Raw genomic sequence first — 14,139 nt, 5'->3', positions numbered from 1 at the left:
CACTACAGTGAGGGAGCCTGGTTCCCCTTGGGAGATGTCCAGGATCCCTGGGGGCTTATGGTTGCCTGGCCATGCCCCCCCCTTAGCCCTCGAAGGGAGTGAATCTGCTGGTGGTGACCCCAGGGGACCTGGCAGAGTGGCTGGCCCAGCCTCCCTGCACTGTCCTGCTAGACCTTCCCACTCAGACCCTCTCTGACTCACGACCCCTGACTACTTGTTTCAGTTTCATTTGTCCTTCAGCTCGAGTTGTATTATCCAATCTGATGGCTGCACTTGAGAGTCTGAAACGCAAGTTTGAACTGAGGTGTGTCCTAGCCAGCAGACCCCAACTTTTTGGGCACCAGTTTTGTAGAAGACAATTTTCCCACAGACCTGGGTGGGCGGGGGATGGTTTTGGGATGATTCAAGTGCTTTCCATTCATTGCGCACTTTATTTCTATTATTATTACATCAGCTCCACCTCAGCTCACCAGGCATTAAATCCTGGAGTTTGGGGACCCCTGCTCTAGTTGTAACATGCATACTGGCTACTGAAGATTTAGGACCAAAGAGATGGAGAGGGGCAGGACCTGGTATTCGAAGGAGGGTGTGAGCCGGTAGTTGAGCATCTCCTGGTGGAAGACGGGGGTGATACTGCCAGACATGGGGGGCACGATCCACACCCAGTCAGCGGGGCAGCCCCCCCGGCAGCGGTATTCATTCTCCATGTGCTTAATGAAGGACTCGGTGGCGGAGTGGTGGTCGACGATGGTCACCTTGTCACTCTGTGGGAGGAGAGGACACTGGGGAGTCAGGAGGAAAGACAAGCCTGGCTGTTTCAGGGCTCCCTCACCCCCAGAGCATGTTTCCTAAAGGGTGGTCCTGGGGATGATTCTAGGCAGTGTAAAGTGATTCTCTGCATTGTGTTTTTTTTTTTTTTTTTTGACCCTGATCATATCCAGGAAAAAGACTCTGTGCTGTGCTTAGTCACTCAGTTGTGTCTGACTCTTTGCAACTCCATGGACTGCAGCCCATCAGGCTCCTCTGTCCAATGGGGATTCTCCAGGCAAGAAGACTAGAGTGGGTTGCCATGCCCTCCTCCAGGGGATCTTCCCAACCCAGAGACTGACCCCAGGTCTCTCTCATTGCAGGCGGATTCTTTACTGTCTGAGCCACCAGGGAAGCCCAGAAAGACTCTATTTGATGCTAATTCATTTTTAACATTTCTCTTGCCAATATTCCTCTCTCCTTCCTCCCTCCATTTTTTTTTTTAAACAAGAGAGAAAACTCAGGCAACTAGAATCTGACAACTTTGTGCTGTTTCCCTTGTGTGTATTTGTTTATGTATTTATTTAAATTTACCATTCTCTTCTGTTTATGGCAAATGATACTGGTTCTCCATTTATGAAGGTGACACAAAATCCTTTTTTTAAAATTGGAGTATAATTACTTTACCATGTTGTGTTAGTTTCTGCTGTACAACAAAGTGAATCAGCCATATGTATACATACAGCCCCTCCCTCTTGAGCCTCCTTTCCTTCCCACTCTTCCCCTCTAGGTCATCACAAAGCACCGAGCTGAGCTCCCTGTGCTTGACAGCAGGTTCCCACTAGCTACCCGTTTTACACATAGTATATGCGTCCTCTTATATCTCTTCTGTCTCTGGCTCGCCAGCCTTCATACCAGTCCACCAGACCACCACAGCATCTGCCTTCATTTACCACAACTCCCTAAACTTCACTCCTCCATGGTCAAGAGTGAAGGCAGGGGGCTTCTTGCCCCTTCAACCCCATCTCAACTGGTTTCTTCCCTGGGATATACATTGCCCAGTTTACCCAGTCTTCCTGTTCCTGACATGGGGACCTGTGGTTCATATTCAGGTCTTTATATGACTTGATATGCTCCTTCTACTGCCTGTGGGTGCCTCCCACATACGCACTCCTAGAAGACAGAGCTGGTCTCTACTACAGGAAGTGACCTCTATTCTATGGGTCTCCTGCTTTGCCCAGGACAGTCCCAGCTTATGCCCATGTGCTGTCACAATTATTAGTGGTGCTCCCACTTTGCTCTCTAATGTGTCATGGTTTAGCAGATAATCTTTTATTGGCTGTGCTGCATGGCATGTAGGATCTTAGTTCCCCGACCAGAGGTCAAACCTGGGCCCCCTGCAGTGGAAGCTGGGAGTCCCAACCACTGGACCACCAGGGAACTCCCTAGCTGATAATTTTTAAAACCATCATACTATATATATATATCTAATGGGCCTCCCTGGTGGTTCAGTGGCAAAGAATCCACCTGCCAATGCAGGAGACGCAGGTTTGATCCCTGGGTCAGGAAGATACCCTGGAGAAGAAAATGACAACCCACTCCAGTATTCTTGCCTGGAGAATCCCATGGGCAAAGGAGCCTGGTGGGCTACAGTCCATGAGGTTTCAAAGAGTCAGACATGACTTAGCAACTAAACAACAACTCAACTATATATATTTTAGCATTTACCATGGAGCCACATGTGCCGGGGGGCCCATATGCCTCTGATCATGACAATGGATATTTGTCTCTGCTATGTGAAAGTCTGAGTGTCTAAGAGGTCAAGACACAGAGGATGTTTACCATTTCAATTCTAAAAAAATCAAGCAACAAGTCATAAGCCCTCTATCTTTTTGTCTCTCCCTCAAACGGTCCCCCTCCCCCAAGATCCCTGATGGAGAGTCAGGCATGTGTGATGGGAAGGACACCTTGCTTATGAGCAGAGCCCTGCAAGCAAGGTTCCTGGGAGCTGGGCTCTTGATTTTCTGCCTAAGACTCTGAAAAGTTTTAGTTCCCCCTTTGTGGCTTGGCAGCTGGGAGGCGTGTCCTGATGCTACCTGGAAGCTGTACAGAACCGCAATATTGATCTCCACCAGTGCCTGGTCCTTCCACAGAGAGGATGTCTTCCTCATGTCCAAGTTCATCTTCTTGGCCACATCCTGAAAGGGGAAGGAAACATAGACTCACAGGCTGGGCTACCTCTGGGTTTCAGACTAAAGAGGGACCGGGCTAGCATCACCAATAAAATTCTTCATTAATTAATGAACTCATATGCAGACTAATTCACTCAAATTTTTTTTTTTGAGGACATACTGGTAGCAGGAAACTAGAGCGACTTGACTGGCCCTTTGGTTACTGAGCTTACCTTCTAGAGTGGGGAGAGACAGAAAATAATACTGTGGTGAGTGTTAATTCCTAGGAAGAAAATAAGGCAAGGAACTAGGAGAAAGAGGGATAGGGGCAGGATGAATTGAACCAGGGTAGTCACTGAAGGACCACTGCAAAGGTGGCACACACATGAGATCCAAATGATGAGAAGAAGCAAGACATTTGAAAATCTTGGGAGGAAATGTTCTAGGCAGAAAGAACAGTATGTGCAAAGAGCCTGGGGTGGGATCAGGCTGGTGTTGAGATACAGAAAGAAGGTCAATGTATTTGAACGGTAGGGAGTCAGGGGGACGTAGGACTCTGATGAAAAAGAGAGATGCAGGACTGGATTATGCAGAGTGTGCAAAGCAGTCAGGATTTTATTTCAAATATGATGAGGAGGGTCTTTGAAGGGCTTTAAGGAGCTATTCGGGTCTGGGAGTGATAGCAGTTGCTTTCTATCTTTTTTTTTTTTTAATTCTTCTTTTTCTTTCTTATCATCACTACTTTCTGTTGGGGAAAGCCCTCCACCCATTCCGTTTCATCTCCAGAGCAGCCACTACTTGGAATCTAGATCATGAGTATTTTGAGTTTATGGAGACACCTGTTGACTCCATTTGACAGAGGAGGAAACTGAGGTTCAGACTGCTGCACAGACTTGCTCGCAGCCTGCAGAGCCAGTTGGCCTCAGAGCTGGAGCCAAGGAGCTGAGTAACACCCAAGACCTGGGAGCGGCTCCCCAGTCAGCCGACTCCTTTGGCAAAACTCCTTGGCAAAAACAACCCCTGACATTTAAGTTACGGCTCCAGCTCCAGTAGGAGCTGATGTCAGAAGCAGGGAAGACCCAACAGCAAATCCATTAATTAGAGCCTGGCTTCTCACTTCCTCTGTCAATTCTAATCATTTGTGGGAACCTAGGTCTCATTATGCGGCTAGAATGTGACAATTTCTCAAGTTTGAGTAAACTGCTTCGCAGTCCCAGCTGTCAACATTTGTACATAATGGCAGTTAGAGTTGGAAGGCTGGGGCGGGAGCAAGTCTCATTTAAGTTACCCAGTGACTACTCTGTGCAATCGAAATGTGAACCTGAGTCATGAAAGCAGACATTAATTTACTCTTTGGAGACTGGGGCGTTAGGTTCTGTTTGGGGTCTTTTAGCGGTGACACAAATGCAAAGAGTAAGAAATTGGCTGCTTTACATAAATACATATAAATTTTGAGTTACTTTATAAAAGAGAGTGTGTACAATCAGTCATGCTGCTATTGTTATTTCTACCACATTATTTTGGTTAAAATAATAGAAATTAGTTGCAGCGTCATCTAAAGACTTCTTTTAAGTCATATGTATTAAGTCAAACATATATGACTTAAAAAAGTCCCCAAACATGACTTGAGCCACATCTCTGGAAATTGCCTAGAAATGTTTTTTCCTTTCCTGTCAGGAGTTTGTATAGATCAAGTGTCAGAGGTATTGGTTTGATAACATTTATATGTTGCAGTATAATTAGTGCTGTAGGGTGAGTTAACACCTCTATCCAGTCACATAATTACCATTTCCTTTTTTGTGGTGAATTAAGATATAGTTTCTCTGCAACTTTGAAACTCATAACACAGTATCATTGTTGACTATAAATAACTACCTGTGCATTAGATCTCCATGACTTATCTGCAAGTTGTAAGTCTGTACACAACAACAAACATTTTTCCCAGTTCTCCTGCCACCTCCTCCTGCCAACCACCCTCCCGCACCCCCCTTACAGCTCCTGGTAACCACCACTCTCCTCTCTGTTTTATGGAGTTTGGCTTTTTTTAGATTCCATATAGATGTGAGATCACCCAGTATCTGTCTTTTTATGTCTGATTTATCTCATTAGCATAATGCCCTCAAGGTCCACTCAGGTGAATGTCCATGGATTTTTAACACTATAAACCTAACGCATGACTCTGACTTTGAACTTTGTGCTTTCTTTACTGTGTGACATAGGCTCAGTGCTTAACTTCTCTGTTTCTCAGTGTTTTCTTTTGAAATAAGGCCAACCACAGCAGACTGTTGTTAGAAACAGCATTTGCTGACAAAACCGCAGCGCTGCTGACACATTCAGCAAAGTGGAGCTCCAGGGAGCAGTCCGTCCCAGCAATGTTCAGTAGATGAAGATGACTCAGCCTGGGGTGGGGGTAGCAGAGGAGTAGGGGGTGGGGAGTCAGACCCTCCACTGAGAAATACACATGGTGGGAAAAATCACTGCCAACCCTCCCTCCTTGTTTTTTCAGAAAAGAGACCAAAAATGCCCCAAGTTCATGCCCCTTCCCAAAGCTTCTAACCAGGTTTGACCTTGACAGGCAGGGCAGTAGAATGGTCATGAACTTGGGTCATAATACCAGCCTGGGTTCACACCACAGCTCTGCCACTCCCTAGCCGTGTGACTCTGAACTTGTCATGTTAATCCGCCAAAAGGCCTCAGTTTCCTCACCTATGAAGGGGGCATTTTCACACCCGGAGGATGTGATGAAGATCAAATGAGCATACAGTAATCTGCAAAGTGCTTGGAGTCGCACTCAGCATATAGCACACGTACTCTTAATGCCACGGAAGCCTTCGGGAAAGCCTGGGGCTCCTTATAGCTGCAGGTTCTGTGTTAACCTCTTCCAGTTTCTGAGCCCCAGAGCTCAGCTGTGGGGAAGGACCACTGAGCCCATGCCCTCCACCCCACGCATCCCCCGTCAGGATGGCCCGGGTGGGGCTTCACCTCCAGGATGTTGTATCGGGAGCTGTCGCAGTAGTCGCGGACGCCAATCTCTGTGCCCATGTACCAGCCGCTGAAGGGACACGCGCTGAACTCCAGGCCGCCGATCTCCAGGAGCATGTTGGACACAGCAGGGAGGCCGTACCACTTCAGTCCAAGGTCCTTGAACCACTCGAACCTGTGGAGAGCAGCATAGCCCAGCTCGCTGTGCGGCGGGAGCCTCAGGGGAACACACGTGGGCGGGATCTCCTTAGCCTGAGGATGCCGAAATGCCAGCGCCTGACTGGGGCTTACTACTTGGGAACCTGATTCCTGGGCTCACATCTGACCTGTGGAATCATGCCGCCATCCACATCAGAGGCCTGAGAATATGCACTTTCACATATTTCCCAGGTGATTTGCATGGACATCCAGGCCTGGGAACCACTGCCATGGGCTGCTATTTATCCCCTAAACTCACCTGGAAGGTGAATTCAGGAGAAAGTGAGCATCGGTGAGTTCCTTTTTCTTTTTTTTTTTTTTAATTAACTTTTTGTTTTGTGTTAGGGTATAGCCAATTAACAATGTTGTGATAATTTCATGTGAACAGTGAAGAGACTCAGCCATATTTTTACATGTATCCATTCTCCCCCACACTCCCCTCCCATCCAGGCTGCCACATAACATTGAGCCGAGTTCCCTGTGCTACTCAGTAGGTCCTTGTTGGTTATCCATTTTAAATATAGAGCCGCTGAGTTCCTTCTAACCTCAGGGCGTTTGCAAGGCAGTTCCTTCCTGCTCTTTTCCTTCTGTGCCTGTCTAGCTCTTACTCACACTTTCATTCTCAGCTAAAATGCTGCTTACAAAAAAAAAAAAATAATAAATAAAATGCTGCTTACTCTGGAAGCCTTCTCTGATGCCGGATCTGGGTTGGGTCAGGCAGCTTTACGCCTCTAGGTACCATAACATTATTTTGCAATGCTCGATTGGAATTAAGTGATTTATTTGGGTAACCGATCTCCTCTTTGAGATTGAAAGCACCACGGAGGTGGGGACCAAGTCAGTGACAAAGGCCTGCACAATGCAAGACCCAGAGTGGGAATAATAAACAGTTTTGAATGACAAGTAAATGAATGAATGGAGGCCAAGTTTCACCAATGAAGCTGGTTGAGATCCTAGATACCCGGCAGTGTTGGGAGCCTTAGGACACTTGCTCCATCTCCAGGACCTGGACCAGGGTGGGGCAAGTAAGGCACTGGCTGTGGGTACAAAATTGAGGAGCACCAACAAACCCAGTAATCAAGATCAAATATTCTAAATTAATTCAGTGTCTTAAAAAAAATTAACACAAAACCGCCATGATGAGCAAAACATCAAAACTTTACATAAAGACAGGATCCCACTCTGCACTTGTATACTTTACCTCACTAGCTTACCCTAATCTCAGCCTCGAACTGGTCCTTGTTTGAGAATTTTGATCCATTATGCATCATGGATTTAAAAAGCTAATCTTGATTTTTTAAAATTACATTAAAATACTATTTATTTGATGATTGATTTTTTTGGTGCTTCCTCCATCAATTTTGCTCCTGAGGCCAGGTCTTATCGTGGGGTTCTTTTACTCTCAAAAAGTGTAAATTCTATTTGTGTTGCTGGCCTCAGCCCTCACAGCCCCATCCCAACCCCAAACTACTTTTGAACTTGAGCGGCATCAGGTCACATAGTTTTTAATGGTTCCCTCTGTTTGAAATTTGCACCCCTAACAATACAGGAAGCGCTTCTGCTCTTTTGCCCTTTGTGTGTGTGTGTGCGTGTTGATCACGTCAGTCACGTCTGACTCTTTGTGACCCCATGGACTATAGACCACCAGGCTCCTCTGTCCATGCGATTCTCCAGGCAAGAACAACTGGAGTGGGTTGCTATTCCCTTCTCCAGCCCTTAGGGTTGGAAAATGGATTGGTCCAGGTTGATGGCTTAAAAGGAGTGGGGTAAAAAGGGACATTTTTAAAGAACTGAAGTATAGTCAATATATAATATTATATATTATAGTATGTAATGTGTACAATATAGTGAAAGACATATATATAATCACTATATAATCACTATAATATATAAGGTATACAATATAGTGATTCACAATTTTTAAAGGTTATATTCCATTTATAGTTGTTGTAAAATACTGGCTATATTGGGGCTTCCCTGGTGGCTCAGACAGTAAAGAATCTGCCTGCAATGTGGGAGACCTGGGTTGGAAAGATCCACTGGAGGAGGGCATGGCAACCCACTCCAGTATTCTTGCCTGGAGAATCCTGTGGACAGAGGAGCCTGGCGGGTTACAGTCCATGGGGTTGCAAAGAATTGGACAGACTGAGTGACTAAGCACAAAGCACTGGCTATATTCCCTATGTTGTACAGTATATTCTTATAGCTTACTTATTTTATCCATAATGGATTTTACCTATTTATCCCCTATCCCTCTATTGCCCCTCACCTCTTCCATCTCCCCACTGGGACCCCTAGTTTATTCTCTGTATCTGTATTCTCTATCTCCTTCTTTTTTGTTATATTCACTGCTCCTGCTGCTGCTAAGTCGCTTCAGTCGTGTCTGACTCTGTGCGACTCCATGGACTGCAGCGTACCAGGCTTCTCCGTTCATGGGATTCTCCAGGTTATATTCACTAGGTTGTTGTATTTTTTAGGTTCTACACCTAAGTGATATCATATAGTATTTGTCTTTCTCTATCTAACTTATCAGGGGGATTTTGATTCAGAAAATATGATGGTCCCTCAGCTGGTAAAGGAGGAATTACTAATCTTGAGAGAACCCGCCTTGCCTTGGCCCCATGGTGAGGATAGGACCTAGACCCCCTTTCAGCCTCTGTCTGGGCTGGAGAGACAGGAGGGGGCTCCGGGGTTGGGCAGAGAGGGGCACTGGGTAAACCACTCCCCCACCCTCCTCCTCCCCAAGCCAGGCCCTCTTACTTGGGGTGCCTGATGGGGACTTCCAGCACCAACTCTGGAGGGATCTGGAAAAGCTCTGGGTCATTGCCGTTTGCCTGGAGCAGGAGTGGCAGGACATCGAAGCGGCTTCGTGGGGGTTTCCAGCCCTGCTGTATGCAGATCTGCAAGCAGAGCCACCAGGTCAGACCACTGAGCCCCAGGCCCTCCAGACGCAACAGGGGTGAGGGGAGGGGCAAAGGTCCCAGGGCCTGCCCTCAGCGGCCCCTTCCTTCAGAGGCTCTGGGCCAGGCCACCTCCTACATGAAGTTCTCCCTGATATCATCGCGTAACTAGTACAACTTCCTGTGGTTCCACAGGACAGAAGACAAGCCCGCCCTCCGGCCCCTCACTTGGTGATGTTTTCTGGGCCTTCCCTGCCCTCTGGGAACTCCCGGAGCAAGGGTTGAACTGACACTTGCACTGGAAGTATTTGCACTCCGTGCCCTGAGTGCAAAGACACGAGGAAAATCTACCAAAGTGGATGAGGGCAGCTCTCTCAGAATGACCGCAGAAAAATGCACCTGTTAGAGCAGCTATCCGCTGAAATATAAAGCCAGCCATGTAAGTAACTTAAAATTTTCTAGAAGACACATTTTAAAATGTATTAACAAAAACACCCCAAAACCCTAAAGCAAAACCAGGCAAAGATAAATTTAAATAATACATTCATTTGAAACAGTTTTAATTTCAATAATATTTAATTAGTTATTAATTATAGCATGATATTGATTATATAAATAGTAGTAGTAATTTATTAACACTATACTAAAACATTAATATAAAATATTAACAATCACATTAAATTAATATCTATATTATATCATTAATATTTATATAAAATATTAATGATATGTAAATATTATATAATATTGATAGCATATATAACTATACACTATAAGATTAATATTTTAATAGGGGCACAGTGGTAAAGAACCCACCTGCCAATGCAGGAGACAAAGAGTCAGACATGACTGAATGAGTATGTGCATGCAAGCGTGCACACGCACGCACGCACGCGCACACACACACACACACACACACGTGGTGTGGTTCAGTCACTAAGTTGTATCTGACTCTTCTGTGACCTCATGGACCATAGCCCATCAAGCTCCTTTGTCCATGGCATTTCCCAGGCAAGAATACTGAAGTGCGTTGCCATTTCCTTCTCTGGAGGATCTTCCCAACCCAGGAATCGAACCCGTGTTTCCTGCATTGGCAGACAGATTCTTGACCCCTGAGGGAAACCTTATTAACAGTATATTTGGCACTAAAATTAAATATGAAATATATGTATTAATCCAATAAAATATAAAAATATATAATTAAAACACCATTAACTGATTAATGATAAATAATTAATATTAATATATTTAAAGATATTTAACAAAATTAACTATGTGTTAATACAGTAAATGTATTAATTTATTAATAAATAGAAATAGATTAGTCCAATATTACCCACAACATTATTTTTCAGCAGGTAATCAAGATACAAATTACTAATGAGACCTTTTCACTCTTTTTTTGTTCTCCGTCTCAGAGACCGTGTACCTTACACTTAGGGCATGTTTCCTCTGGACTCACAACATTTCATGTGGTCACTGGTTTGGTGCGGCCAGTGGCTGCCATGCTGGGGCTTTCGAAAGTTACAGCTATGTGGTTATGTTTGGGGTGATTCCCTCTGCTGGGCTGGTAGACAGAGGAAGCACACAAGTGTGGGTTTAGGGGAGCATGTGGTATCAGTGAGGTTTCTGGGGACAGAAGGAGAGGAAGAGGCTGAGGCATGTCTGTTCTGGCCTCCACAAGGACAAGGTGAGCCAAGTATACAGTTAGAGCTCAGCCAGGTGGAGCAGAGAGTCTGGCTGAGCCTAAACGGCACAGGTGTGACTCCTGGTCACCTTGCTTACAACCCCCTCCCCAGGATAATAACATTTTAGTAAGAAAAGCTCCCTGAAAATAAAGTCAGCAGCCATGAGGGTGGGGGGCAGCCCCCTCACGGGGAAGGTACTGGGGTGGAGCATGAGGGTGGTTTGAGGGAAGAACAAGGATGAAGCAGAATGGCGGCTGAGTGGGTGACAAATAAAAGGGGAACCAGGCCTGTACGCCTGGGTGTTCCAGGCGTGGGGTCCGCCTATGATACTTCCTGTGGGCATAGATTCTGGAAGCTTCCAGGCCTTATCTGTGCTACCTGTGTACATCACCACCTGGAAGGAACCTGGATAGGGAGAAGGTGGGGTTCATGTTCCCAGTGGCTTATATGAACTGACTTGGGCTGCCAGCAGTAGTGGGGTGCTGGAGAGTCAAGTTCATCTGGAGAGGGGCTGTGTCGGTGGGCAGAATGTTGTACAGAGAAATGAATGAATGGATGAAGGGGATGAGGCTGACATATACCTCACTCAGAAAAGATGGCGCCAGGGACTCCCTGGTGGCTAGGACTTTGCACTCCCAATGCAGGAGGCTCGAGTTCAATCCCTGGTCAGGGAACTAGATCCTACATGCCTCAACTAAGAGTTTGCATGGCACAACTTAAGATTCCACATTGACTAAAAGACTCCACATGCAGCAACTAAGACCCAGTGTAGCCAAACAAATAAATATTTTTTAAAAAGAAAAGAAAAGATGCTAGATATGACTTCCACATATTAGTTCCCCTCCTCGTGGGGGAAGGCAGGAGATTTGGCCTGTACTTCTAGCTTTCCCTTTGCTATTGCAGTAGCGTTGGATAATGCATTTGGCCAGTCTGAGTGTGACTCACTCTACTCATCTGTGAAATGGGACAACAGTCCCCATCATGAGGGTTGGGTGACGTAACGACATGAAAACAACCAGCTGTAACAGAACCAGCTGGACTGGAGGCAGACAGACAGAGCGGGAGGCCTGGAGGTGAGTAAGCGGCACCTACTGCCTGCTCTCTCTGTGATGATATCAAACCAAGAAAAGTCTGTGGATAAAGAGTTTAGGGGATGAGAGTCTGGGTGGGGGAGGGGCGGGGGCGCCTACCTCCGTGAACTCCACGTTGGCTGGGTCCCCCAGGATGGAGCCGTCGGGCTGCTTGTAGCCAGCGTAGCGGATGAGTTGGGAGTTCCAAACGCGGAAGTCGTGCTTGCCGTCGGTCCTCTGGGGAAATATGGTGATCGCAGATCTGTGGTGGAGACAGGGGGACATTTGGCATCGGGGCTGGGCTTGCACTTCAAAGACTGAAAGAGGAGCTGCTCAGGTCAACAGTGCACAAGGCTCAGGGTGGATTCACATCTGCTCCGAGGCCCCCAGGGCCCATGGAGCAGCTGTTGGAAGGGGTGGGACTCTGCTCTGTCCCTCCACTGATCACTAGGTGAGAAAGGGCAGAGGAAGGGAAGCCCTGGGCCAGCTCGCAGAAGGAAACAAATGCCTCTCCAACTGGAGTCTTTTGAACAATCTTGACTTGGGCCATTTTTCCAGAAAGTTCTTTTGTACCAGGTAATCCTCAGGGGGAGAAAAAAATCATCAGGCTCTGTCTCCTCTTAAGAACTCACCACTGATTCCCAGTTTCAGTCTTTCTTTTACCACCATCATTATTGCCCCAGTTGCTCACCCCCTCTACAGATTTATGATTAATAGGAGATCAACTTTCATTTGTTCTGATACTTATTTATTTAAAAAAAGTAGACTGTCCCTGGCCTCACTCACCCAAACAGGCAACTGTGAGACCCTGTATTATCATCAAACTGTAGAAAGATGTTGTTGCCTGCAGAAGGCACCTCACTGGAGCCCTGCCCTCTTTTTGTTAAAAGGGAGATCAGCAGTTTGGAGAGATGTTCATGATGCCTTATTCTCTTTGGCACCATCAGAAAGATTGAAAAAAAGGAGAGTAACTTTTTCACAAAGTGATTCAATGTAGGGACTTCCCTGGTGGTCCAGTGGTTAAGATTCCGTGTGCCCAAAGCAGGGGGCCCAGGTTCAATCCCTGATCAGGGAACTAGATGCCACATGCCACAACTGAGAGCCAATGTGGCCACACACACACACACACAAAAGGGTGGTTCAATGTTATCTCTTGCCAGGAGCTCTTGTTACCTGGACTTATCAGTTCCATCCATGGACCAAACCCGAGGCTACGGAAGCCACGTCCTGGCTTATGTCAACATGGGGGTGACATCACAGGTCCACCTCCATGCTCATAGATCTGCTCCCATTCATATCTTGCCCTGGAGCCCTGCTCCCGCTGCCTGCCTTGGCTGGAGTCCTTTTCTGCTGTCATGTACCTGATTTCAAGGCCCAACTCAAATCTGCCTTCTTCACACAGCATCGCCTGTCTTATCTGGTTCCCAGGGCCTCCTCTGTGAGCACATTTAGATCTTGCTATCTGCACAAGATCGTTATCACATTTAATTCTGCAGGGAGTGGTGTGTCACACCTTGGGGGAATCTGGAACCCAGGCTGAAGGTGAAGTCACAGAGGGCCAAAGACGCTCTTAAGAATCTCTTGGCAAGGGTGCCGTATTGTAGATGAACACAGACTGAGTCAAATTGTCAGCATTTCCCTCCAGTGTTAAAACACATGGCTGTTTGGCTGAGCAGCAGATAACACGTGTTTGTGTGTGTTTGTTTACATATTTTAAAAGTATGTTTAGAAACTCCAGAATGACATGCAGTGGGATGGGATGCTTACTCTGTGCAAGAATGAGCCCGGAGGGAGACACGGGACAGCTTCACACCTCCTGTCTCCCAAGTCTCCTGAGCTTGTCATGAAATGGCAAGTCAAATGCCCCGTCTTGTTTAAATTTCATCTCTCTCCCTCTCTTCCTCCCTCTCTTATTTTAGATTATTTCTATATATGGCATACATTCTCTTATGGCCTCTCATTGTGTCCGGATGTGTAGTTTAAAACTTGTTAAAAAAAAATCAGCTGAATATTTCATCAATAGAAGGTCTCATCTAGACCTCCACCAACAGAAAATTGAAAAAAGTAAAGGTGCACTGCCCGGCCTGATGACCCCCATCCCAAATCACTCCATCACAGCATCATTTGAAAACTTTCAAAATAACTCACAAGCTCCTTGAGGCTAAGACCTTGGCTAGGCCATGCTTTAACGCTTAGGATATGCAGTTGAAGGGGGTTCTTTGTTGTTCTCTGAGGGGCAAGGTCTTTTCAGAAAAAGATCTGAATGCTAATTTCCCCAGCAGGCCTTAAATGACAGGCTCTTTTCTCACTGGTGGGCTCAGGTGGTAAACACAATTTCCTTCTCAAGGAAGAGACATGTCCAAGAAAAACCATGCTTAATGCC

At 46.3% G+C, this 14,139-nt stretch overlaps 1 protein-coding gene across 6 annotated transcripts in view; it reads right to left on the bottom strand.

Annotated features, from left to right (window-relative positions):
• NOS1 (nitric oxide synthase 1) overlaps positions 1–14,139 on the bottom strand; it is a 196,357-nt gene that overhangs the window by 41,599 nt on the left and 140,619 nt on the right. For all 6 annotated transcript variants that reach the window (XM_086348007.1, XM_086348005.1, XM_086348009.1 and 3 more), the window contains exons 8-12: positions 11,877–12,018; positions 8,859–8,998; positions 5,901–6,075; positions 2,844–2,945; positions 570–764 (exon numbers count right to left, since the gene is read on the bottom strand). In XM_086348007.1, the coding sequence (XP_086204133.1) occupies positions 570–764; positions 2,844–2,945; positions 5,901–6,075; positions 8,859–8,998; positions 11,877–12,018 (754 nt within the window). The remainder of the gene's footprint in view (positions 1–569; positions 765–2,843; positions 2,946–5,900; positions 6,076–8,858; positions 8,999–11,876; positions 12,019–14,139) is intronic.

The sequence above is a fragment of the Bos grunniens genome, chromosome 17, assembly GCF_055505025.1.
Source record: "Bos grunniens cultivar Pamir isolate PY7600 chromosome 17, Bosgru_T2T1.0, whole genome shotgun sequence".
NCBI lineage: Eukaryota > Metazoa > Chordata > Mammalia > Artiodactyla > Bovidae > Bos > Bos grunniens.
This window is presented reverse-complemented; position numbering and strand designations above follow the sequence as displayed.